The sequence below is a fragment of the Leptodactylus fuscus genome, chromosome 1 (genome assembly GCF_031893055.1).
Source record: "Leptodactylus fuscus isolate aLepFus1 chromosome 1, aLepFus1.hap2, whole genome shotgun sequence".
Taxonomy (NCBI): domain Eukaryota; kingdom Metazoa; phylum Chordata; class Amphibia; order Anura; family Leptodactylidae; genus Leptodactylus; species Leptodactylus fuscus.
In genome coordinates this window covers 122,512,357-122,539,603 of record NC_134265.1, presented here as the reverse complement: position 1 = coordinate 122,539,603, position 27,247 = coordinate 122,512,357, and the positions used below count along the sequence as shown (strand labels likewise).

At 40.7% G+C, this 27,247-nt stretch overlaps 1 protein-coding gene across 2 annotated transcripts; it reads right to left on the bottom strand.

Moving 5' to 3' along the window:
* Window positions 1-481: 481 nt before the first annotated feature.
* MMAB (metabolism of cobalamin associated B) lies at window positions 482-27,168 on the bottom strand. 2 transcript variants are annotated; one of them, XM_075276604.1, is made up of 15 exons: window positions 27,055-27,141; window positions 20,926-20,947; window positions 20,690-20,784; window positions 20,543-20,575; window positions 20,254-20,464; window positions 18,381-18,540; window positions 17,774-18,304; window positions 8,719-8,780; window positions 8,548-8,641; window positions 7,427-7,484; window positions 4,110-4,182; window positions 3,800-3,897; window positions 3,376-3,440; window positions 3,228-3,287; window positions 482-1,131 (listed from the first exon to the last, which is right to left on the bottom strand). In XM_075276604.1, exons 3-15 carry the CDS (start codon window positions 20,771-20,773, stop codon window positions 1,044-1,046), a joined length of 1,617 nt encoding a protein of 538 aa, XP_075132705.1. In that variant the 5' UTR covers window positions 20,774-20,784; window positions 20,926-20,947; window positions 27,055-27,141; the 3' UTR covers window positions 482-1,043. The 2 variants fall into 2 exon arrangements, with proteins under 2 accessions (XP_075132705.1, XP_075132704.1); XM_075276603.1 differs by lacking the exon at window positions 20,926-20,947 and having other exon boundaries at window positions 20,690-20,863; window positions 27,055-27,168.
* Window positions 27,169-27,247: the final 79 nt, after the last annotated feature.

Here is a 27,247-nt window from a genome sequence, read left to right as displayed (position 1 = left end):
TCAATGTCCTATGCAGGCATGTGAATGTTATGGACTGTCACTTCTTTTCAACACAGACGTGAAACTTATTGCCAAAATTAATTGGTATTGAATATAGGACAAAAGTCTGTGCCATGGATTCTTCTAATGCTCACTAAAAAGTAGTACCTGTGCATGGGGATTCAAAACTGTATGGCTGAGTACTATAGTGTACTGATATAGACACTTAAGGGTTTTTTGCAGCTTTTCCTCTTGCTTTTGGGATCTCTATCTTGGGATCAGATACTTCTTAAAAACCAAAACATGTACCTGGCCTTTGTGTGGAGGAGGAGGAGGAGAGGTGTAACTGAAAAGCTTTATCTGTATGTTGTTTTGTACCAATCCTTATCTATTTTAAATAAACTATTTATATGATCACAACATTTGGACTGCTGTCCATCACTGAATAGTACACATACAAAGGGGTCTCCAGGATTAAAGAAACTGGTCTAGTCTTCCAGCTCAGTTTCACTGACGTGAAAAAGACTGAGCAGTAACACCAAACATAACTTGTAGACAGATGCATTCATGTTCTTCTAATCTTGGACAAGCACTGTATCGGTTATAGATTAGCTTTTGATACGCGCTGGTCAGTGGTTGGAGCAAGACTACCAATGCTGATGGACTTTACTCTGATCACTTTATTTAACTATATGAAATAACATCCACCCAGACAAAGGCATCAAGTTCTGTAACTTTAATCTCCATTCTAACATATTACAGACTACTTTGTTTCTTTGGAAATCTTTCCCAAATATAACTAGCTGTCTGTATCTGTGAGCAGAGGAGCCAGGCTGCCGAGGGGGAAGCTAGATTTTTGTGACGGAATCTATTTTAATGAATGACATAAGATTTGTTGCAGGCAGCCAGCCTAAAAAGTCTTTGCTACATGTACTTTACATATAAAAATATCATTCAAACTGTCTTGTGTAGTCTTGGTATGTAACCATGAAAAGTGCATGGTCTCCTCACTCCAAGCTGTATCCACTGTACATGGCATGGATAATCAATAGAAGCCCCTCTTCTTATGGGTACAATCGAGTGTAGATGGTCTCAGGTCTTCCTTCTGACTTGGCTGCATATCTTGCCAATGTGAAAAGGTAATCGCTCAACCTGTAAAGATAAGAGCATAATGTTCTGACCCACCAGTAATGGTTTATAAAAGAGATACAGACAAGTCTTTAACCCCCTCCCACCAATGGCATTTTTGACCCCCCCCCCCCCCAACCCCATAACTTTTTTATTTCTCCGTTGTCACAGTCATATGAGGTCTTTATTGTTCTTCATGATGCCATCATTAATTATTCTGTACAATGTACTGGGAAGCTGGAAAAAATTCAGAATGGGGGGATTTGAAGAAAAGGTGCAATTGTGCAATTTTCTTACGGGATTCGTTTTTATGGTGTTCACTGTGCAGCCAAAATGACATGTCCCCTGTATTCTATGTTTCAGTATGATTCTGGGGATACCAAATTTATATGGTTTTATTTACATTTTAACTCCTTAACAAAAATCCAAAACTATGCCAATTTTTTTCTTTTTCTAAAAGTTGACATATTCTGACACCCGTAACTTTTTTTTTTTTTTAATACTTCCGTGTATGGGGATGTATAATGCGTCTTTTTTTCCTGTGTCAGTTGTACTTTTTAGTTCTACCATTTTGGGGAATTGCTTTTGCTTTGATTTTTTTTTTTTTTTTTAACTCAAATTTTTATCAGAGGCAAAACAGTGAAAAAATGGCGGTTTGGCACTTTTGACTTCTTTCCTGCTACGGCGTTTACCGTACAGGAAAAATATTGTTATAGATTTGTAGAGCGGGCGATTTTGGACACAGGGACACCTAACATATATGTATTTCACAGTATTTAACTACTTTTATATGTACTCTAGGGAAAGGTGGGTGACTTGAACTTTTGTATTTTATTTTTTTTTGCTTTTATCAGACCCCTTAGGGGTAAATGAACCTCAGGGGGTCTGATCACTAATGCATTGCAAGAAATTGTCATTTCTTTTGCAGGCTGCATAGAAAACTGCCTGCAAAAGAAAATCACTGCAGACAGGCCTGGGAGCCTTTACAAGGCTCCCGGCTGTCATGCCAATGTGACGTTGGCCCTGGAGCTTGCTTCAGGTGCCAGTGATCACCAGCAAAATAGCGGCGCCCATGCCCCGCCGGGAAAATGGCGCCCTGGTCAGCTTTGACTGAGGCGCCAGAAGGGTTAATGCCCACGATCGGTGTGGGCATTAGCGCATGGTGATTCTATTCCCCTCCACATAAAAAATACAGAGCAAAAAGTTCTGCAAGCAGCGTTTTTCATGCAGAAACCACACGGACCCAATTATAGTCTATGGGGCCCACATGTTTCCTAAGGTAACTGCTTTTTTAATGCAGATTAAGTTTTTGTTCGGGGGGATTCCCAAGTGGACCCCTGAATGAAAACCCATGTGCAGATATGAACTGTGCCTAACCTATTGCTGTGCTAAATACTGACATATAGTATGCTGTTAAACGTTATTGCCTGTGGGGTCATAAAGTTAGCTTACGCTATATCAAATGATTCAAGAGTGCCAACCAGTTTGATTTTTATTTTAACCCCTCTAAAAACAGCCATTTAATGACAGCCAGTTTTTTTGTTGTGGGATGAGTTATTTTTCAGTGACACAATTTTGATACAACTTATTGACTAACACTTATAGGAAAGAATAAAGGAGAAAGTAATTTTGTGCTGTGGAAAATAGAACATATGTAATAACTTTATTCTGCAGATCTGTACGCTTATTGCAATTAACAAGGAAGTTTGAGCAAAAAATATAAATTTTTGTAACAGGCCTATAATGAGCATATATAGACTTTAGCCTTTTAAAATTTCTTTATGGAGTCTACCCTATGGTTTAAATAATGTAGTGGTTTATGTATTTGACAGGTGTAACAACCAATTGTTGTGTGTTTTTTTTTTTTTTTTTTTTTTTTTTTTTTTAATTCATTCCATTATTTTTTTTTGTTTTGTGTGCAAGTCACTTTGTCTGGAGTGCAAGTCACTTTCAGATGTGGGATTTTTTTTTTTTTTTTGTGTGATATATGGATGTGAATCTCACCCACCGTGTGCAACTCAAAATCACCCCAGGCTTACTGTGTGCAAACCATTGCGGAAGGGGTAGGGGAAAAAAAATTGCTAAAACCAATCGGATGACTTTAAAAACTAGTGTTTTACCTGTTCAAGTATTTTCCAACATTTGAATCTGCCTCTCCTGTTTGCAGTAGTTTGAAAGTTCTAGAATAAGAAATTATTGCTTAGTTTAGTCACAAAGTAATTGGCTATGAGAAGATGGTGGCATTGTTATAGAGAAGAAATATCTTACACTCTCTCTGCTCTCCGGCAAACTGCTCTGGCCACATGAAGTGATGCACTGGCCTTACCTCCAGACTAGAAGGAAAAAACATTGAAGTGCTTAGTTAACTAGAGCAGCCCCATGTAAGGAAGTGACGGTGATCTGGGCTAGGCAAGATTCTCATAACAAAAGTCCCATCTATGATAAATGGTCAGATTCGGGGTCATGGTTGCCTGCACTATAGTTAGTTATGAGGCATTGAGCTCCTGATCAGCTAGATCTCTAATATGCTGAGCCAATAGCTTCATAACTAACTATAATACAGTGAGTTTAATTCACACAAGCAAACTCAGTCTATGAAATGTGGCTCACACATGAACACTGTTGCCAAGACTAGACTCTGTTGTGTGAATTCGGCATAAATACAAGCATGTATGATTTATTTAGAACATACTGGCAGAATAAAGTTGGTCAGTGGAGGAAGCTGAATGGTGTATTTATCAATCCATTGCTCTAATTCCCGAATAGTATCTTCATTAAATGATGTATTCTCTGCAGAAAAACAAACCAACAGACTTCATAAGTCACCATACAAAAAGGAGTTAGTAGATCATAAAGTGCTACTAGAGATGAATTATATGGTAAGTTCTCCCTACAGATCCATTGCCCTGTGGGTTCGTAAAAAAACCTAAAGGCTTCAATTCCATTAAATATATATACATACAACGGAGTGCTGAGGCTTATTTAAAGAAAGACAAGTTTACCTTTATGACTTTCTCTGGCTGAAGACAGTGGTGTTGCAATATTTGAGCCAATATCTTGCAGTATACATTGTATCTGTAAGGGTAAATTTTCTGTTAATGTTTAATAGGGAGTAAGTGATCAAAGTGTCATTATATAACAACCAACAGGAGCTCAGAGAGGTTTACACATTGCTGTCATCTAGTAAAATGGTCAAATGTCCTGTAAAATGTCTAAACTTGGGGTTTCTTAGACTAACACAAGGTCTATTTCTTAGAGGGCACACATTTTGATAAATCAATTGTTTTCTATTTGAAAGTAGCCATGAACTCTTATGAACTCTTCCTGGCGCCGCCCCCTGAGTGGCTGGCTGCCTGATACAGAGCTCCAAGCTGGGAGCAACCTTTATCTTTCCTTTTTCACTCTCTTTCTCTGTATCTTCAAGAATCCTGTAACCAAGCAAACTAGCACTATGAATTAGCAACTATAAATCGAATGGAAGACCCTGTGGAGTATTTTGTTTCTATTGTAAAGCATGGACAATGACTCAAGACCTGGTTCAGCTGGTTTCCTGTGTGTACACATGTGCCTGTTACCATCCCCCCAGCTAAGGACAGCAAGGACACCATGCGGCATGGAGGAAAAAACCTACATGGAAATGCGGACTTCTTCTTTCAAGGAGATGATTTTTGGCATCTATTGCTGATGTGTGAAGATGCCTACAGCTGACTGGTATTTCTTTTTATTACTGTGGACACGTGGGACTCTGTTACAACCTGGGAACCTACCATCACCCACCTACCCCAGGAGTTATGGAAGCTTGGCAAGAGAGCAGCACCCTGTCTACCTGGATGACTTCAGACCTCTCTGGGCAGTAGAACACAGTGGTAAGAAGAAAGGAGGAGGGCTTGTGATGAAGGACATTTGGGGCATTTTTTTGTGGTTAATGGACAATAGTGCTGATACAAGATACCAAACTATCAGCTGTGAGCAGGAGATCTCACTACCTACCAAAAGAACTGCCACATGTTATCATGATAGCTGCATATGTCCCCCACCTCTGCAAAATGTTTTTCTACTTGTTATATCTACATGCTGTGACCCCCCCCCCCCTCCTGTCCTCCAACCACATTCGGCTGTATTAACATCAATCCGCACAGAGAACTAAATGATCCTGCAGTGTGTCTGTTTCTTTCTTTTTAGTTGCTATGATTCCTAGTATTTCTCTATCTGCTCTATCTATCTATGAGCTTGTATGTGTTTCTCTCTTGTTATATACTACTGTACCATCTATGAAACTGTATCACTGAAATTTCCCCATTGTGGGACTATTAAAGGATTATCTTATCTTAAATGACTATAAGATATACAATTTTACAATATAATTTTTGTACCAATTCCTTATTTTAAGGAGCTCTGCTTCTAGAAGTCCAATTACAAAGTCAGATAATATACTCTATTCAATATCAAAAGCAGAAAGTCCAAATGGAATAGATTTTATCGTGGCCTGTGGTCATGCGCAGTCTGCTCTGCCCGAGGCCTAGAAGTTACAAGCCACCGCCGGAAGAGGAGGCTGAATATGACGCTGATGACGAAGATAGAGGCGGGGCTGGAGAGAGTTCTCTCGCATCATTGTGGATGCCCCCAGTGCTGTTTGAGCGCTGGGGCTCGCCACCAGTGCTGCGTGAGAGCTAATTTGCATACCGAGAAAAAACAGAATTGTAGGCGAACGGCGGCGCGGAGAAGACGACAAAAGGTAGAGGAGACGAATAGCCTTTCTTAAGGCTATTTCAACGTGGTACTTAGAAAAAAATTGTGTCTGAGTGATAGGATCCCTTTAAAGCCAGGAAGTGCACGCCTTCAATCAACCAACTGCACATGCTCATTAGCACCTGGCTCTACAGACAACAACAACAGAGCCAGATGGAAGCTCCGAGGCTACCAACAAGTCAGCAAGATGAGAGCCCAGCTGACTCCAAACAAATTACACACATAAAGTTGTGTAATAGGGGCATATATGTTACAATGCCACTCAACAAACTACACCATACATAAAAATTAGGATGGGTGTAAGGATATTTAGGCAGGTAAAAGGATGGCGCCAGATCTAAAATCAAGGATACAAAAAAGTGCTACTAATGCAAAAAATTGGATTGACAAGCTAAATAAAAAAAGTGAAGCTCAACCATTCATTAAGTCCTAAAGGTTGGACTGTATTTAGCTGAACGATCCACCTAGTCTCAGCTTGTGTGACAAGACGGTCCCAATCACCTCTACGGTTTGGAGGTTAATCAAATCAATGCCCATAAATTTGATACATGAAACGTCACCATTATGTAGTAATCAGATATGCCTGGCAATAGGGGTGTCTGGTCCGTGTGCAATGTCGCCCAGATGATTACCCACTCATCTCAGTTCATGAACTCTCTTGCCAACATATTCAAGGCCACAAACAAAATCAGCCTTGTAAAGTACTCCTTTAGAATGACAATTAATGAATGAACGAATCGGGAACGTAGTTCCTGTAACTTTAGATACATTTTTACCAGTCAAAATGGCTGGGCAGGCAATGCAACCACTACAGCGAAAACACCCCAGCACTGGTGGTGAAAGCCAGCATCGACTGGGGGATGCTTCAACAAAATGTCTAGAAACAATATGATCTCTGTTTCTACCCCGCCGGGTGCTTGCTTTTGAAGGGGGGGGGGGCTCTTTTTTAGGGTGGCCTTATTTTAGGGACAAGTTCCTGTCAGGGCATTTTGCTGCTAGAGCAAAGGTCCCTGAGCTAGGCCTGTAGGGTCATATTCAGAATCGCACCCTGTCTAGTGTATTTTTGTACTTCTTTATCCTTACTGTCCATGTATTGTATAGCCTATCATTATTTTGAGGCTTCTCTCACTTTTGGCCCGGCTGGCAAAACACATTATATGTCCTCCTATTTATCCGGCTTCATCTTAAGTGGTGAGTAGGTCTGGTTTAATTTAATTTTCTTGGAGGCCGCCGTGCCTTGTCTTATGGATATATTATCACTTTTCCTTTATATTGATATCTACCAGTCCATGTTGGTTTTTTGTTCTTATAGCAGGACTATTTTTAATGTTATTTATTAAAAGTTACATTTTATATATATTTCACAAGAATCTATTCCCTTGGGACTTTCAGCTCTGCTTCTAGGCATTCAAGAGGAACCTCCTTGTTTAATTCCAGAAATTGTGATGGACATACAGATGGGTGATTTGCTACAAGTGGCCTTATCTATCTCCATGATCATGCAAATGATGTGTATGCACAAACTGTAAACCGATTGATGCACTGTTTGTAGCATGAAATTAAGAAATACCTTCTCAAGTTCTGCCACACACTGGAGATTTGCATCTAGACAAAATTCTTTGGCCAGCCTGAAAATGAAAACATAAAATTCTGCTCAGATGCTATGTAAAGTGACCACGTACTGTATATCATGCAGTTCATAAGTGAATCTTAAAGAACAGAAAATGCACCACAAATAAAATATCCCAGCAGTTCATTCCTTCATATCCTATGTCATATTTCTAAAACTAGGAAAAGTATAAAGACATTTTCTCTCTTGAGTTGCACGAGTTAAGCCATCTTCCCCCTTCCTCACTATCCTATGTAAGACAACTGGCTGCAGTAGCACAAAAGACTATGTATTTAGAAATTTCCAGTTAAAGCTCAACAGGAGAAATAAATCTCCACATTCAGAGCATAAACAGGCTTGTGAAATAGTAAGCTACTTAAAGTGAATGGGGCCCTTCAACACTAATGATAGGTCCTTCATCCTTGAAATTCAATGAAAATTTTTCTTGGCTATCTTCTCTGAGAAACCCCCTCCCCCACAATATTCTCATAGAAGCTGAGACTTCTTCTAATTGTATAGCTATTGAGAAGTGGGCTAAAGCAGAACAAAATCTCTCCTGAACTGCAATATATTTTCCATTATACAATACAATCATAGTTCATACTGTATTTTTGTGGAGCTGATTGAGTCATTTACCGCTGCAAAAGCTGTTTAAAAAAAATGCCTCAATCTACCTCCCATTGTTTTCAATAGGAGGTAGTGACAGACACACTTTTGTTTCCAGCAGTGTAAAAAGAATCCTCCTTGATCTCACTGCAACTTCAGCATCACAATGGCCGCTAAAGCTGTGGGGTGTGACCACATACTACTCAATCCTACTGAAGAGGCCCATCAATGGAAACTGACAGAAAGCACCTCAGGTTTTCTGTTCACAGTTTCCACAAGTAAAATGCTCAGATTTTGAGTATTTTCCAGAAAATGCAGTGTGAACCCAACCCAATTCTGTAGATTTCTAGGAACCCAGGTTGGTGGAAATATCAAGAGTCATCTAAAATTTGACTCTCAATGTTCTGGGTTCAACATAATTTCCCAACCACTGTTAGCTTTTATTTGACAAGCTATGAATATTTCTAACTGCTTACCCTATAGCTGAGGTCAGCTCATCGGTAGTTCCCAATGCGTCAAACACGAGGCTATCTTTAGGCCTCCGTTCTCCTGTGTATGTGCTTGAGAAGCCTATAGAATAATACAAGTTACAATTATTGTGAGAGCAATGAAGCAAATCTAATATATCACTGAAATGTCATTGAGACCTTTATCGCCTGTTTTTGTGTAGATCTTTGGGATCTTCTCTGCTTTATTTTCTGGTGGGGAGCTAAAAGAAGACACAGAAAGAGTAAAGGAATTACTATTATATCATGATGCTACTTAAAATGCAGTGATCACATATGATACTCTACAGAGAGTGGTCATTCATGCTTCCTCAATGTAACCTGTGTTTAAAGTGACACTCTGGGGGGGGGGGGGGGATAATATACCGTATCTGCAAGTTCTAAATGACTCCTTTCCCTAGAATACATAGAAAAGTAGAAAATGACTGTGAAACACATACACATTAGGTATCCCTGTGTCTGAAAGTGCCCGGTCTACTGAATATAGGGTATCTGCAGTGCTCCTGTTCTGTCAGGAAGGGGTTAATAGGGGCACTGCAGATACCCTATATTCAGCCAGGCTGAATTCCAAGTGGGGGGGAAAAAAACCCCCCAAGCTCAGGGAAGGGGCAGACAGACAACCAAAACACCCCTCCCCTTTCTCCGCACCCAGCAACTACTGCACCCAAAAACTCTGACTATTTTAACTTTTGAAATTTTCCAGTAGTTGCTGCATTTTCCCCCCTAGGCTTATACTCGAGTCAATAAGTTTTCCCAGTTTTTTGTGCTAAAATTAGAGGCCTCGGCTTATATTCTGGTCGGCTTATACTCGAGTATATATGGTATATATCTTTAAGTACTTATTCCCACCAATATTTATAATTGGGGTGAGCAACCTTTTTAGTTATTCCTTTCTACCTAAATATTCATGAGATCAAGCTCTTCAGCTGAGTAATGTAAAAGACCATACAGCTTCCCTAGCTATATACCTATAGTGTCTTTAGGTTCTTTAGTAGAATATAGAAAGGAGGATAATCACATTGTTACCAAACAGGTACTGTCTCTAGCTGTGCTGAGGCATCATGAGATTGAGAACAGATCAGAGAGAAATCTAAAACTCAAGATGGCCGACACCACAAGCAGAGGGAAGGATGCACTGCAGGGATATGAGAGCAATATGTTGATTTTGAAAAAAAAAAACAACCTTAAATTCTTATGCAAATGAGGCAATAGGTGTGCTGACCTTCAACCCTGGAGTAATGCTCTTGCTGCTGATGTAGTGTGGGAGATGTCACAGCAGTGGGAGGCCAAAGTATAATTTCTTTGACAGGTTCGATAAATCTATGCCTATCAAGGAATAAGCTTGTTTTTATTTGCCAACGACAAGTCTGTATCTTACAACTATAAAGAATTGTTACAAAAAAGTATATATCAAAGCTGCATAACTGTTCAGTGTACAATTTAACCACATACAACCTTTATTGTACACAGCACGTACCCATAAAGAGCAGTCTGCATTTCTTCCCTCTACTACTGGTTTATTTACGTCAAATTTTGCCATGAATAACTGTAAAATTGCAAACAACTGAGAAAAGCACAAATGAATAAAATATAGAAGATCCATAGACACTGGACAGCAAAAACACGACATGATGCAGCTCAACAGATCCCTGACACAGATAAAAATCTATGAGCACATTCAGGAAGTGGTCTATGGCTATAACATCCCATCAGTGATGACACAAGCAGCCATAAGTAAATACAAGTACATAAGTAGCCTTTTCTTAGGGGGTGTTCACACTACCGTCTGTGTCTGACAGCTAGTGTCCGCTGCTAAGGTCTGTTCAAAATCTTGCGCGGACATTAGCATCAGACACCAGCTTTGTCCGTGACATTTTGCATTGATTTAAATGGACATTGGGTGCGTTCTTTTACTGTCCGTGGGTGTCCTTAAGTGTCCGTACCCAAAGATGTCTGACTTTTCAAGCGGACAGCGAAAACCTACATGTCGGGTTTTGCTGTCCTCTTGAAAAGTCACGGGCAGTGATAGACTCCCTTTAAATGAGACTAAGTTGCCTGAAAAGTTAGTAACCCCCTCACTACATAATGACTTTTGCCCAGGTCACAGAGCATGCCTAGAAAACTTTCCCATACAAGTGAACAGAGTCTGATCCAGATCATTGTGTCCTTCTATAGGAAACAGGAAGTCTCAAGGCTTAGTGGCAAAAGTTGGAACTACAATATTTTTAGGATTTTTTGTTTGTTTATTTTAAAAGGGGATTTAAATAATAGGCAATTTCCTGGTGACGCATTCCCTTTACTGATAGGTTCATGCCTTAGTGTGAGAGGAACAGAAATTTTAGAATGTAGATGGAGCCACCTCCACTGGTGCGAGTTTGCATTCACTCTCATGCAGTGGCGTAACTACCACCATAGCAGCGGCCACAGGGCCCGGGACATTAGGGGCCCGGTGACAGCTGCTACCGCTGCTATCATTATGCTCGGAGGTCTTTTCGGACCCCTGAGTATAGTGATCGGGGCCCCCTGTTGGTGGAATACTTTCCACCAACAGGGGGCCCCGAAGCTGCAGCAACGGCTGAGACACAGGAGCTTCAGGTCTGGCTCCTGTCAGCGCTGCAGGACGTTCCCCCCCCTCTCTCCCCCCTCCCTTTCTCTGCTGTCCTCTGCCCACCAATGAGAGGAGGGGGCGGGGCTTATCCCTGCCGTCCAGCACAGAAGAGAAGAAAAATGGAGAGAGGAAAATGAAACTGAAGCTACACAGGTACGTACTGGGGTTACTTATTACTATCAGGCATTTGGGGGGATTACTTGTGTTTTAGTAACTCCATGTGCCTCATAGTAATAGCAGTTAACCCCATCATCTCCCTCACATTAACCCCTGTTTGCCTCACCATAAGAGTTACTGATATGTGAGACATATGGGGGTAATAATAATGAAGATACTTTATTATTACCTCCATGTCTCTCACATATCAGTAACCCTTATGGTGAGGCAGACAGGGGTTAATGTGAGGGAGATGATGGGGTTAACTGTTATTAATATGAGGCACATGGAGTTACTAAATTGTAATGCACATGACCAGATTTTTTTTTATCCACAATTTGTCCTGGTATAGCGGTCAGCGGTGACAGTATTTAGTCCTGTAGGGGCCACTAAGGGACATAATACTGTGTGCAGGGGCCACTATTGGGTATAATACTGTGTGCAGGGGCCTCTAAGGGACATAATACTGTGTGCAGGGGCCACTATGGGACATAATACTGTGTGCAGGGGCCACTATGGGACATAATACTGTGTGCAGGGACCACTATGGGACATAATACTGTGTGCAGGGGCCACTATGGGACATAATACTGTGTGCAGGGGCCACTATGGGACATAATACTGTGTGCAGGGGCCACTAAGGGACATAATACTGTGTGCAGGGGCCACTAAGGGACATAATACTGTGTGCAGGGGCCACTATGGGACATAATACTGTGTGCAGGGGCCACTATGGGGGATAATACTGTGTGCAGGGGCCACTATGGGGGATAATACTGTGTGCAGGGGCCACTATGGGGGATAATACTGTGTGCAGGGGCCACTATGGGACATAATACTGTGTGCAGGGGCCACTATGGGACATAATACTGTGTGCAGGGGCCACTATGGGACATAATACTGTGTGCAGGGGCCACTAAGGGACATAATACTGTGTGCAGGGGCCACTAAGGGACATAATACTGTGTGCAGGGGCCACTATGGGACATAATAGAGCGCGCAGGAATGCGTAGGAGGGACTCGGTCGAGATCTTCGGTGTCGGGGGGGCCCCATGTCAAAAGTTCGCCACGGGGCCCCGCCATTCCTAGTTACGCCACTGCTCTCATGTTAAAAAACATGACAAAGTTTTGTTCCCCTATGTTTTTATTTTCCTGACTAAAGAAAAGGTCTTGAATGGAAGACTTTTTCTTCTGTATAAAAAGTAAACAAATATGATGGAATACAGCGTCTGTCATGTTGTTTATATTAGAGTCAATGTGAATGAACACAGATGAATGTGACACCGTCTGTGTCCATCACTCTGTAGTTGTAAAAGTCTGTTGCTCACATTTTATGCCAGATGAGAGCCACAGATGTTCAAAAAAGTAACGTGAACTTCCCCTAAAATGCATATGCAATGTGTGTTTTCCCTTCACTAACAAGTCCAAACTATAACATCACCAATAGTACTCTGGTTTGCATTGTGTCAGAAATATACCTTGGGATGGTTTCCCTACAGAGGTAACTACAAAAAAAAAAAAAAAAAAATACTGTATGGTATACCATTTTTTACAGGATTTCTCTAACACAGATCAGCCCAATATAAGTCAAAAGGAAACTCCTTTGGCCTCTTTCAATTAAATGGGGGGGTACAGGTAGATATGACATAAGTTTTCCTGGAACATACAGCATATAAACACTGCAAAACATAGTATGAATCACCACAAGGAAACATGTAATAAACACAGCTAGAAAAAAACGATGTACATAAAAATGCAATAAACATCTAATCTCATAAATGAGTTTTTTCTTTTTTTGACCGCTTTTCATTTTTGACTTCTTCCCATATAAGTCTATGGGGAAAATGCTTTTACAGGTAAAAATAACAGGCCACATTTTTGAAAGTGATATAATTCAATTGAATAAATCACATCGAAAAAAAAAATCTCACTCACGTTCCTGGAACTGTAAAACACAGTGCTTTTTGCCGTGATTCCACAATATATGGCCTTAACCTAAGGGTCGTGCCCCATGGCCATATTCAGGCTGAGAAATATGACGTATTGGCTATATTTCCAGGTCTGACTGTGTTGCCTGTGACCTCAACCTACATCATCATACTGATTTATGATGTTGTAAGTGACAGAATTACTGCCACTCTCCTGTTTTACACTAAGAGATTTTTTTTTTTTTTTTACAAAAGGAAAGCTTGACAAGTATTTAAAGAGAACCTGTCACATTGAAAAATACAGTGCAATCTGCAGGCAACATGGAGCAGGTGGAGCTAGGTAGATGGATATAAAGATTTGGGAGAAAAAAATTCAGTATAAGGCTGGGTTCACACGGGGTATTTTAGACCGGAACCTGTGGCGGAGGCCGCCTCAGGTTCCGGTCCAAAATACGGGTAGCTGCAACTGGATGCCGCTGCAGTGCACCGGCATTCAGTCGCACACTCCGCTCCAGATTAGAAAACTTTCAAATGGTGTAAAATCCAGCTTCAAACCAGGTATCACGTAAGAAGATTTCTTAAAACATAACTTTTATTTTCGGGTCAAAAAAATAATAAAAATGTTACAAAGTAACATGGAGTAGACAAAAAAGTCAAAGCATTGTGAAAGGCTACGCGTTTCTGGACAAAGCGTGTCCCTTCTTCATGGCCTACTACTACAAGTTAAAAGGTACGTATAAATAGAAACACCTAAGTTGACCACTCCTCTCTTTCTACTAACCCTTTCTATTCCAAATACAAAAATGCGTATATATATAAATTGAAAACATATGAAAATAACATACAATATAATAAACAAATCCATACAACACAATATAATATAACTGTAATGCTGTAATGATCGGAAAAAACACACTTGCTCAAGCAAATATATGCAAAACATTATCAAATTTAACTCTAATTTTAATACTTAATTTAAAATTACCCAACATCTATAATAAATCCAACCTGAAATCAAAATACCATTATCCGCTGTTTTTCAAGCATTAATGTGCTCTGATGACTTCCCATATCTTCAATAATCTATTCCGCCCAAAACAACTAGTCCGGTAACCATGGCAACCCGCCACATGACGTGTACCAGGAGGGGCGAAATAACACATGACAAGTCACATGTAAATCATATGACTAGTCATGTGATCGAATCTAAACACAAAGCCAATACTTACTATAGCACAATAAAACCTGAGCAATAGTTATGTTACATGAACCTAATTTTACGGGGCTCCACACACTATTAATTCAAACATGCAATCATGCTAAAAATACTTACTGTGTGCGGAAATCAAAAAGAATAGATGTATAATACGCTAAAGAGAAGCATGCCGGACAACACTAAACAAAAATACAATTAATAAATATAAGATAAATCCGACCGTACATTTAGTCCCTTCGGATATCTGGAATTCAAGTGCATTATCCAGTATGCCTCTCTTAACATTAGCTTCTTCCTCCAATTTCCCCCTCTCAATGGTTTATTTACCTGTTCAATAGCATAATACAACAGAGAACTCGTATCTCCTCCATGTACAAATGAAAAGTGTTTTGATACATTAGATATGTTCTCATTGCTTTTAGTACTATCAGCTATGTGTTCTGATATCCGAATCTTAACATTACGTATTGTGCAGCCTACATACAGAAGTTTGCATATTGAACATTCAATTATATACACCACATGGTGGCTGTTACAACTCAAAAAACTTTTAATATTGAACATGCGTTTTTTGTCCGTATCAAAAAAAGTTTTAGTCTTTTTTGCTTTACAACATGCACTACACCTGGACTGTCCACAGTTGTAAAATCCTGTCAATTTTAACCAAGTATCACTAGAAGATGTAGTATTTTCTACATACATACTCGGAGATAACTGATCTCCTATAGTATGTCCTCGTTTAGCAACTACCTGAACTCCATTATTCAAAATGTCCCTAGTAACAGGATCCTGAAACAGTATAGGTAAGTGTCTTAGAAAGATTTTTTTTAATGGATGAAAACTGACGGCTGTATTTGGTTGAGAAAACTACTCGTCTCTTTCTTTGATCTAACCGATTAAAAGTTTTTTCCATTAACAATGTATGTCGAGGTTTATTCTTAACAATGTTCACTGCCCTGGTCAAAGACCAGTCAGGGTAACCCCGTTTCCTAAGCCTATCTAGAGTAATCCCTGATTCTTTACTGAAGTTTTCATCACTAGAACAGGCTCTACGAGTGCGCACTAATTCACCCACTGGGATCGATTTGATCGTATGTTTTGGGTGTTGGCTGCTAGCCAGCAACAAAGAATTACCCATGGTCGATTTTCTAAATAGACTCGTATGTACACAACTTTTGACACTATCACCTTCCAAAAGGATGTCCAAAAAGGAAATTTGTTTACTCTGATGTTCATGTGTAAATTTAAGTCCCATAACATTGGAATTCAAATATTCTACAAATCCTGGCACGGACGCTACAGAACCGCGCCAAACAATTAGCACATCATCTATGTAGCGTCCGTACCAGGATATAAACTCAAAAAACGGATTGACTGATGAAAAAATATTAACCTCTTCCCACCATGCCAACGTCAAGTTGGCAATAGATGGGGAAAAAGGCGCCCCCATAGGGGCACCTTTGATCTGTAAATAAAAAGATCTATCAAATTGAAAAAAATTGTGTGTTAATAAAAACAGAGTCACATCCAAAATATATTGACACAGAACATCTGTAAATTTACTATACCTAGTAAGGTGATAGGTTAATGCACGAATTACCATTTGATGCGGAATGTTCGAATATAGAGCTTGAATGTCACAAGAAAGCCAGGAAAAATCATCTTCCCACTTAAACCCATCAAAACTATTCAATACCATTTTAGAATCTCGTAGGTAGCCTGGAACTCTTACTACCAAAGGTTGCAACAAACTGTCCAGCCATTTGCAAATTTGTTCATTAATAGAACCAATACCTGCCACTATTGGACGAAACGTAAGTGGATTTTGTGACTTGTGTACTTTTGGAAGCCCATGTAAAATAGCTACCACAGGAAATTCTGGGATTAGATGTTTGGATTCATTAACAGAAAAAATGCCTAATCCGACACCTTCTTGAACCAGAGCAGTCAGAATTTTTAAAAATTCACTCGTTAGAAATCTTCTTACGTGATACCTGGTTTGAAGCTGGATTTTACACCATTTGAAAGTCTTCATTATCTACTGGTTAAAGTCCCATCAGTTTCCGGGCTTCCTAGGACCACGGTAATATACAACATTTATATATGCTTTGGTGAGCTGGATCTACAACTTCTAAGCTCCAGATTAGGCCCAATGAATGGGCCTAGTCCGGAGGAGGGTGTGTCATCAGGCGGATTCGTGAGGCGAATCGGCCTGAAGAATGAGCATGTCCGTTCTTTTTTTCAATGGGAGCAAGTCAGGTCTTTTTTCCGGGAGCCGGAACAAACGGCTCCCGGAAAAAAGACCTGACTTGCTCCCATTGATTTCAATGGGAGCTGTCTTTTTGATCAGGATTTTGAGGTGAATACGGCCTCAAAATCCTGACCAAAATACTTCGTGTGAACTTAGCCTAACTTACCATTTACCCATTGAAACATCCGTTCCACATTGAGAAGTAAAGGAGGTGCTCCTATCATTGACAGCCTCCCCTATATTACAGTGTATAGAGACAGCTGTAAATCACCAACTAGACTGCCTCCTTGACTTCTTAACATAGAACAGAGATTTCAATGGATAGAAGAGAAGGAACAGGTTTTCTCCCCAAACTTTTCAGTAACAATATATTAATGAAGCAGATATTGACAATTACTTTGTTCACGTCAGAGACACGGGCATTTCCCTACTTAGTTATAACCATCAAAATGTACCAGTTGTTTCATTTACTTTCAGAGATACAGGCAATTTTGCATAATTCGCAGTATAAAAAGCAGGCATATTGGTTGTCACTTCTGGACTAGAATCTCAAATACAGAGGATAAATTTTGGCTGCTGCTCTAACCTTTCATTTAGTATTACAGGATCAAGTCTGTGCAGTACTCAATTCCAGGCACTACTCCAGAATTATTGAAACTCAAAAGATAACTTCACATATTTATAAAAAAAAAACCAAACAAAAAAACCCCGGTAGTTTCCAACAGGATAGGGCATAACTTGCATATAAGTGGGGGTTTGACTGCTGAGACCCTTACCAATCAGAAGAATGGAGGGGGACTACAGTTCCTACTGAAAAGAATGCAGTGCAGCGTGTACTGCTCAACCACCATTCCATTCAATGGGGTACAGAACTCTGATCTCCTGGATGGTGCGGTCGGAGTGGTCAGGGCCCCATGTATCTGCAATTTATTCTCTATTCTTTGAATATGGCATAACGTGCTCAGATGGGAAGACCCTTTGAGTTAAAGCTGGTACTAGTCTGTCTGTAAATTATTAAGGGAGTAGGGGGAAAATACCTGAGTGTGGAAGTGTGGGCAGGACTAGGGGCCATTATCGAAGGGTCATAAAATGATGAGTCTGTTGTGGGTGTGGACGTTGTAAATCTGGCCATCACTGTCATCAAGGCCACCTTACATTCTGCCTTCCATCGAGGTGACATTTCTCTGAGAGAAGGGAGGAGGCTTTTGAGGAACAGTAGATCGCCATCTTCATTATCCCACTGTTGCCTCTGCTCTATCTGCCACATCTGGTCCTTCTGTTCTTCACGGTAGGAGACCTGTTGTTCATGCATGTTGGACAGCATCATGAAGACATCGTCTGCAAAGTCCGATACTTCCCTTCTGCTCTTCCTGGCTGCTTTGCCACCCCTTCTAGATCCCCGAACAGTCTGGTGGCGGATTGTCTCTAGTGGGAGGGTTGTGAAAGATGGCTGGGATGGACCTACACGAGGCACGTCGCTCTCCTCAGCAGCAGTGGTGGCTGACTCTTCAGGTTCTGGTTCATATGGAGGTGACTCAGAATCAGACTCCCGCACGTTGGTCGAAGACCTAAGGAGATAAATCATGTACACTAAAATGAATCATTCCATGGAGACATTAAAAGCTAATGAAGCAAACCACATACTGTCTTTGCTCAGCTGCCTTCCTCAAGAATGCAAGGCGCTCCATGTAAGTGTAGGTCTTCCTTTTTGGGGCCATAGCACCGCTGGGAAGCTTCCTTTCCTCTGCTAGCTCACGCATAAACCGGTCCCTGAGGGAACGCCATCGTGTCTGTATTTGTTTTTCTGTTAAAGACAAAGATGTGTCACAATAAAGCTGGTCACATAGAGAGAATCAGCCATGATATGCCAACGCTAGAGATGAGCGAGTAGTATTTGATTGAATACCTCCCCGCCATAGGTTTCCGTGTAAGCGGCCGAACACCAAGGGGTTAAGCGCATCGAATTATCGATGCGCTTAACCCCTTGGTGTTCGGCCGCTTACACGGAAACCTATGGCGAGGAGGTATGTGATCAAATGCTACTCGCTCATCTCTAGCCAACGCCAAAAATAAAAAGTAATGTGGATCAAAAAAAGCAACACAAAAATTATATATATCTTCAAAAAAATATTTGTGTTGCCATTGCCCCACATGTAGCTTTTTTTTTTTTTTTTTGACGGATAGTGGTATTTAAACATTTTGTAGAATAGCATAATCAATAAGCATTCTGACCAATGGAGTCAACTTTGTTTTAGTGAAAAATATATAACAATGACAAGTGGTTCTTAACCTTGTTTGAGGTACCGAACCCACCAGTTTCATATGCACATTCACCGAACCCTTCTTTAGTGATAAATCAAATATGATTTATTTCCAAATTCAAAACATAGGTATATGTTTTTTTACTGGTACACAAAATGAACCGTGCATATGGCCTAGGGTTCGATCGAACCCTGGTTAAGAACCACTGCCCTAAGCAATTCGTGCAGTCCAACCAAATACACCTGTTTCTCCTTAATGTATGAGGAACAGATGTCGACTATGCACCTTATCCCACCATTCACTGTCTAAGTCCTCCTGACTCCAGTTCTAGTGATAGGTCCCAGCAGTGCGGCCTACCATGATCGGACATACATCACCTAATCTGTAGACAGGTATTGAATGGAGTCTGTCACCAAGAAACTTAATATCAAACAGCCACAGTGCATTGCAAGTAACATTATGCGGAGCACCATCATACCTTTAGAACATCCAGTAGATGCACCACTTCCTTGAAAAAGCAGTTTATAGAAATATGCAAATGAGGTTCAAGGGCAATGAGCATGTGTGAAATTTTCCAAGTATTCCTCTGTATTCAGGTGTGAATATCTGTCCTTGTATACTTATAGGACAGCCACTTCTTATCCTACAGCTATGATGCTGCTGGCTGAATTTTTGTTTTGACAGAATATTAGTTTAACAGATTCCCTTCAAATGTCGAACGTGAAACAGTCCCTTTAACTGCTACTTGTGAGAAATTTTTGTACACATTTTCTATTGTACACATTGTCTATTTTTGGACACATTGGTCATAGCTATCTTCCAAATTAGTTGCCATTAGCTATATTAGTTTCTTGCTATAGTTGCTATTGGCAAGAGCTTGAATGAGATATGGAAGAGGGTGTTTATGGGCTTAAAATAGTAACATTTTTAACATGCTTACCTTGACAAGCTTCTTTGGTCACATCCTGAACAATGCAATTCATGGAGACAACACATCATGTAAACAATTGCTGCCAAGGAGCATGATGCCCCAAAGCAGAAACCTCATTGTGACCTTGTTGTGAAAATTTTTGGAAACAAGCAACGAGGAAGAATGGGAACTTTTCAGTTAAGTATGCCTGGTTTTCAATAACGAAGCTGCACGATTGCCCCACGGTCGCTTCCATCAACTAATCTAAGCATAGGTCATCAATATAAATGTCTCAGAAAGGTTCTGAAAAAGACGCAGCTGTAGCTTCCCCAGATTTACACATACCATACAGCCCTTTGTCCTTTCGAGAGAATACATCCCAGTCTGGGACCAGAGCCTGAAAAATGGATTCCCATATACGTCGGGTGACAACACGGTCAGAGTGTCCTGGGTCTGTCTGATCCCAAAGGGCAGGATTCTGTTTGACTAGTTCAATCAGGTGATGGACATTGATTGGGATCTTGTCACATCCTCTTCTGTGCTCCTTGTTGCGGACCTAAACATAATAGAAACAAGTTAGCGTTTGTACGCCATATTGGAAACAAAAACTGGCACAACATTTATAGGGGATTACCCGAGTGCAGTCCCAGCCTTGGTCTTGAGGGTCCTGGAAACCATAAAAAACAAAACAAAACGTAAAACTAGTATAAAAAAAACAAAAAAAACAAGAAAATTAAATGACTGTGTAAGGCTGGTAAATAAAATGTACTGCATATATTACCCAAATGTGATCGAGTTTGTCGTCTCTGTTGCGGCTCCGGTCCCTGCTCGTCTTCATGATTTCCTTTCTCATCATTCTCTTCATGTTTTGCTTGTCTCTTCGATTCACGCTCCTCTCAATGTCTCCAAGCAACCCCACACCCTCCCCTCATCTCTTACTTCCTTTTCCTGTTTCCTGGACAAAAAACAGATTAAAAACAGATGATGATGGACTGTCATCTGTTTTCCATCCGCTACCACGACAAATGTCTCTAGCAATCTGTGCTTTCAAGATTTATCAAAATGTAAGTGTGCACACAGCCATAGCCCGTACCCGGAAGCTTACTCATAGGAAGACAGTTCATATACTTTTTTTTTTTAATTTATATATTTTATTTTAAGGTATGAAACATACACACACATTAAACTGATGGCTACAGAGCTGCTTGGCAAACATGCAATAGAATACATCATCTGGTAAAGATAAGAGAATAGTACAGAGGTTTTCCAGCTGAATATGGTATAAAATAACATAAGCAAATTTCAATGTTTGCTAGTCCTTTGACACTCCAGAGATGACCTGCTGACAACCGACTGCTCTAGCTGCTCAGTGACTGCAGCAGACTCGCAATACTGTAAACCAGACTGGTATCCACATGACACAGTACTTGTAGATATCTGTATATATTGTACCATGGTCATCCTGCATACATAAGATGTCCACATACAGTGCTGTATACACATTTATTAAAGGGCCTCTATCATTGGGAAAAGTTATTTTTAGCTAAGCACATACTTGCATAGCCTTTAGAAAGGCTATTCCACATACCTTTTGTATGTAAATTACCTCAGTGGTTTTTGAATAAGTCCGTTTTTATTCATATGCTAATTAGCCTTCTCCGTGCCCTCCAGAAGTGTTTTTGTGCACCCTCAGTGTTTTATATCTTGTGAATTGAAGCCTCGGTTACCAAGATATCACTGTTTTCGTAAATAAGTAAATGAGCTCTATGGAGCAATGAGGGCATTGCCGCTTACTTCTTTGGAGCAACAGCAATGCCCTTATTTCTCTAAAAAGCTAATCTGCATGTTGCCAAAAACAGCAATAGCTAGTCAACTGAGGAACCGATCCAACCTATTTACCTGCAGGGCTGGGTGGATGTGCTGGGTTCTGGTGATAGACTTATTTTAAGGATATGTTCACACAGACTATTTTGCAGGCAGAAAAAAAAAATCATTAAAGGGTTTTCCCATCTCACTGTTTCAGTAGTTTGCCTGCTGTCTCTTCATCTCGCTTCCTGTGTTCCCACCCCCTTGCTGAACGTATCACAATACTTATGCAGATCATATAATATGCAGATGTTTGTAGAGAATGGACTCAGTGTTATCTGTGCGTTTACATAGAGAGATAACAAATCTTTATCAGCACTGGAATTAGCTGAACAGATTGTCCTGCTGGCAGAACACTGAGTAAGTGATGTCACTTTTCCTATAGTTATAGCAATACTGTGTAAACAATGGGAGGAATAAGTTCACATAGCAGGCGAACAAAGCAGCATTTCTAAAGCAAAAGTCTTCAATTTACATAAGCTAACATTATAGATAGAATACTTGAGATGGGACAACCCCTTTAAATCTATTTGTTTTCCAAGCTAATTTTAGAGGCTTTTTTTGATACTTCTAAATCAGGTGCACTCCTGCTGTGTGTCAGAACTGAAATCTATGCCAATAAGGAACTAGCACAGATTTCATGTGTAACTCATGCAAGTTCTCTGGCGTGAAGGATAATAATTTTTTGGGCAGGTGTCTCTTCTGTTTGGAACATATTTTGAAGCTGTTTTTTTCTGACTTCCAATGAGTATATAGCATTTTTTGCCTGAAGACTTAAATGAAAGACACAGAACAATTAGCTGAAAAATCTGCCATTGCTTCCAATTAAAATTAAGGGGAGGCAGATTATGGATGTTTGTTTTTTTTTTTTAGGTAGAAAACACTACAAAATCTGATCCAAAAACTGGTGTGTCAAGATATGTTCCAGCTTTTTGATGCGGTTTTAGAAACCAAAACCAGGAATGGATCAACCAATAATGGTGGATAGAACCTTTTCTCTTTTTATTCAATCCACTGGTTTTGGCTCCAAAATCTACATGAAAAACATGAATATTTGTCCTTAACCCTAAAAGGGTCTGCAGGCTTTTAGTACAATGGTATAAAGTACAGCCACTACAATAAGTACCAGTATGGAGCAAAGAAAAAAATGGACACGTCACAGAGCTCACACCATGGCTGATCAGTGGGAGTGCTAAGAATCAGATCACAATATCTAATACTGATGGTCCAAAGAAGTGCCGGGTAGCAGAGTTTATATACATACCACAACTATCTGTAATAATTTATGGATAAGACAATTCATAAAGTTTGAAACATTTGTATGGCATTTTAGATTTTAGTAAGCATGCTCCAAAATCTTGTCCTTACATGAAAATTTCCTTACGTTAATTCTAAACATTTGGTGCACAACTGGTAAACTCTGTCCCATTTCTAATAATAAAACATAATAAGGGGAATTTATTAAGGCCTAGTTCACAAGGGGCAAGGGCGTCAGAATAGGACCAAAACACGCCTGCTGAGACTGTCGCGGCTTTGCGCTCCAGAGTAGGCCCAAATGAATGGTCCCTACCTGGAACATGCTGCCGTGAGGCGGACGCCATGGCTGATTCAGCTGTGGAATCCGCCTGAAGAAAGGGAAGCAGTCTACATAGACCTCTATTGTGAGGAGGTAGATTCAGCGCCAAAATCTGCCCCCTCTTGCCCCGTGTGATCGAGCCCTAAGATTGACGTTTCCTAAGCAGGACTTAATAAAGACCCCAACTGATGCTTCTAAATCAAGTGCACTCCTATGTGCCAGGACTGAAATCTATGCCAATAAGGAACTGGCATAGATGTCATGTGTAACTCATGTAAGTTCTCTGGCATGAGGGTAATAAATTTTTTGGGGAGAGGTGTCTTTTACAGCCCCATTGTTTTCAGCCCTGCTCGCTTTTGCAAAAAGAGGAGAGTAAGGCACAGAACGCACAATGTGGAGCATCTCTGGTGCAAAAAAGCGCCACGAACCACAACTATGCCACAATTTTAGCCATCTGCACCAGAAAACTGGCATAGATGGGTTAATAAATTACCCCCAGCGTGTACAAAGACAAGTGTTATATATGTGCCAATTGTGGAAGTAAATTACTTTTTATTAACCATTTAAGAGGCATCAAGTCATAGATGGTATGCTACTGCAGACAGCTACACCAGGCGACAACTCCTGGCCATCTAAGGATTTCTATGATTTAGAAAGGTAGGTTCACATCACCATTATTAATGACCATTGCTCTTATTCATGACAGAGAGACTGATGCAGATGGAGAACTGTAAATCTGCATTCACTGTAATGTAAAAAAAAAAAAAAAAAAAGAAACAAGACAGGAGCTTTCTTCCATCATGTTTGTTTACTTTTGTAACAGAAGAAAAATTCCTGCGTGCACAGCTTTTTCTTCCATTATAAAAGTGAACAAACAAGAAGGAAAAAGTTTAGAGTGAATGGAAACTGATGCCAGACAGAAGAGGCTTCTTCTCCATCTGTGTTGCTGTTACCATCCCTTGCTCTAATCCTATGATCAATGAAAGCGGCGGACATTATAATAACAATAGTGTAACTGTCCTATAAGCTTTTCATACACATTCAGCATAATATGGGCACATAAAGATGCCCTCTTCCTCCCGATGTGTTCTAAGGGGTCGAATGTAATGTATCATTTTTTTTGTGTGCAGTCCTGAATAGGAAAATTTTTGCACAATAGATACTGCTCAGAATGCATCAGTTTTTTTTGTTTTTTTTTTAAGCGGATCTATCATTGCCTACAGAAAAGCTATTCCAGACATACCTTTCATTCTGTAATCCTCCCAGCTGTTTTTGGAGAGACTTCCAGAGTGCACAGTGGTGGCTAATTAGCATGTCAATAAAAGCAGGCTAATCCGAAAACGGCTGTGAGGATTACAGAATGAAAGATATGTCTGGAATAGCCTTTCTAGAGGCTATGCAAATATATGCTAACCGTATATACTCGAGTATAAACCGACCCGGGGGGGGGGGTGGGAATGCAGCAGCTACTGGAAAATTTCAAAAATTAAAGTTTTTGGGTGCAGTAGATGCTGGGGAAGGGGAGGGGGTGTTTTGGTTGTCTGTCTGCTTCTTCCCTGAGCTTGAGGACTGTTTTGTTCTTCCCCCACTTGGAATTCAGCCTGGCTGAATATAGGGTATCTGCAGTGCTCCTATTAACCCCTTCCCGATGGAACAGGAACACTGCAGATCCCCTATATTCAGTAGACCAGGCACTGTCAGACACAGGGATACCTAATGTGTATGTGTTTCACAGTCATTTTCCACTTTTATATGTATTCTAGGGAAAGGAGTGATTTAGAACTTTTTTTTTTAATCTTGTTTTTTTTTTTTCCCACTATATTATGGGAGATTCTATACATTAATATTGTGGCTGGTCATAGACCCACCCCCCCTATAAAAAAAAATACATTTTTTTTTTTACTGACTCGAGTATAAGCCTAGGGGGCCTTTTCAGCACAAAAACTGTACTGAAAAATTCGGCTTATACTCGAGTTAAAAATATAGCCAATGATAGATTCCCTTTAAAGCATATTGCGGGTTCCTCCCCGCTCCACAGTACTGCACGATAGGCGCTGCTGGGCAGAAGGGCGTCCCTGGCTAACTGTCAGAAACGCCCTTCTGACTATAAAGCGCTACGGTACCGGGATCGATTGCGCTTTACCCGGGGCACAGATCGGGAAAGCCGACAGTGCGCTGAATTCAGTGCAGTCAGCTTTCCAGCAGTGTATAGAACAGCCTGTGAATCTGATGAAAGGTCCTCTTTAAGAGAAACACAAGACGGGGAATTTGGCATAGATGAGTGTGGATGTCACTTTGTCAAATATTTTGTGAAAAGTGGGCAAGAACAAGGCATACTGGGGCAGGGACGTCTTGGCCCATCTGATTTGCTCTGAGTCGCACCAGAAAACTGCCACGAGTTGTCCCAGAAATCAATGCCAGTACAAAAATGGCAAAGATTTCAGTTGTAATGCACAAAACATTCCAAGAAACGCCAATTCTACTATGATGCACACAACATATTAAGACCGATGCACAATGTGCTGGTCTGAACTCCCCTCTACCCCACCATTGAGTTTGTGTTGCAGATTTTGCTGTAGTTGACTCAAAGGAATGGATTCAGCAGGATGAAGTAGAAGAGCTTCTTTTATATTTCCCATTCCTTTTGGATCCAGTCCTGGCTTGGGCTCAAAAAATACACAACACAATGTGCACAAAAACTCATTGGGGGTTTGTATTACTTGTGACCACCTTTCCTTTGTTGTGAGTGCAGGACTTTATCTTCTGTTACAAATATGACATGAGGGAAGAGTTTCCTTCATGTTGTTCACATTAGTATCACTGGGGAACGGACACAAAATCAGTCTGTGACAGTTTAATGTCCGTTGCGGTCTTTCTATGACGGAAGACAGCACTGTCATCAGCAATGGTAGTGTTAGGGCCCCCTCACGTACTGGGATGTAATTTCACCGTTTCTCTGCCTTTTAAAAAAGTGAATGCCATAAATGTGTAGTAAAACGTCACTGCAGATAAACTACGCCAAAAAAGTAACGTAAAATAGGGGTAAACACGTGATAAGTAATGCGGACCTTTTTTTTTTTTTTTTGAAGAAAGGGGTCAGAATTAGAATAGGCCCAATAGGCTTGGTAAATGCCCCCAGTGTGTCTTCGGCCTCAGGGTGGATTTTGTTTCTGAACTTGATGTGACACAGAACCCGCTTCATTCACCTGAATGGGATTGTTTCAGCATCAAGCGCAAGAATTTCTGAAATCTCTATTCAGATGACTGGGACAGGTCCAGAAATTCCTGAAAGCCTTTATAAGAGGCGTATTACCATATTACCCTACCATTCATGGCATCAGGAGGGGACAGAGAGCAGCCCTGGGACCCCAATACTTATCCCATTCACTTTTACATAGCTTTTTTTCTACAGTGTTTTTTAAACCCCCAGCAGGATATGGATGAAGCCATCAGGGAAGATTCCCTTCTATCTCCCATGTATGGATGTCTTTAGGTAGTACAGGAGGGCAGGGTGAGCAGCAGTATCCTGGGTGTACACACAGACAATAGGGATGACTGATAGATAGGTTAGAGGCTCCCTAACAGCATGCATGTGATCCGTGTACACGCTATACGGAGTTGTGGGCCAGAGTGATGACCCAGACACCGGCTACACCCTGTAACGTCATGCATACGGCCGTATAAGAGCAGCAGTCTTCTCTCACCTCCCCTCGGCGCCCTTACTACTGTACAGACGCCCTGCCTGGGTCACACCTCGCACGGCTCTCCGTAATAACAAACGAGCGGCTGCCATCACTCCACGCCCCGCCCACTCCTCGTTCCACGGTGTGGTAAGAAGCGGATTGGTCGGGAAGCTCTGGCTATGTCACACAATCGACGCTGATTGGACGGAAGTAC

Bases quoted from the DNA above. Each gene is read 5' to 3' on its own strand.
- MMAB (XM_075276603.1), bottom strand. From the start codon at position 20,773: ATGAAGAGAATGATGAGAAAGGAAATCATGAAGACGAGCAGGGACCGG. The intron at 20,576-20,689 runs GTAATATATGCA...TATGGTTTCCAG, and splicing joins ACAAACTCGATCACATTTGG to GACCCTCAAGACCAAGGCTG. The intron at 8,781-17,773 runs GTATTTTCCCCC...GTCTTCTTTTAG, and splicing joins GCCCACACTTCCACACTCAG to CTCCCCACCAGAAAATAAAG.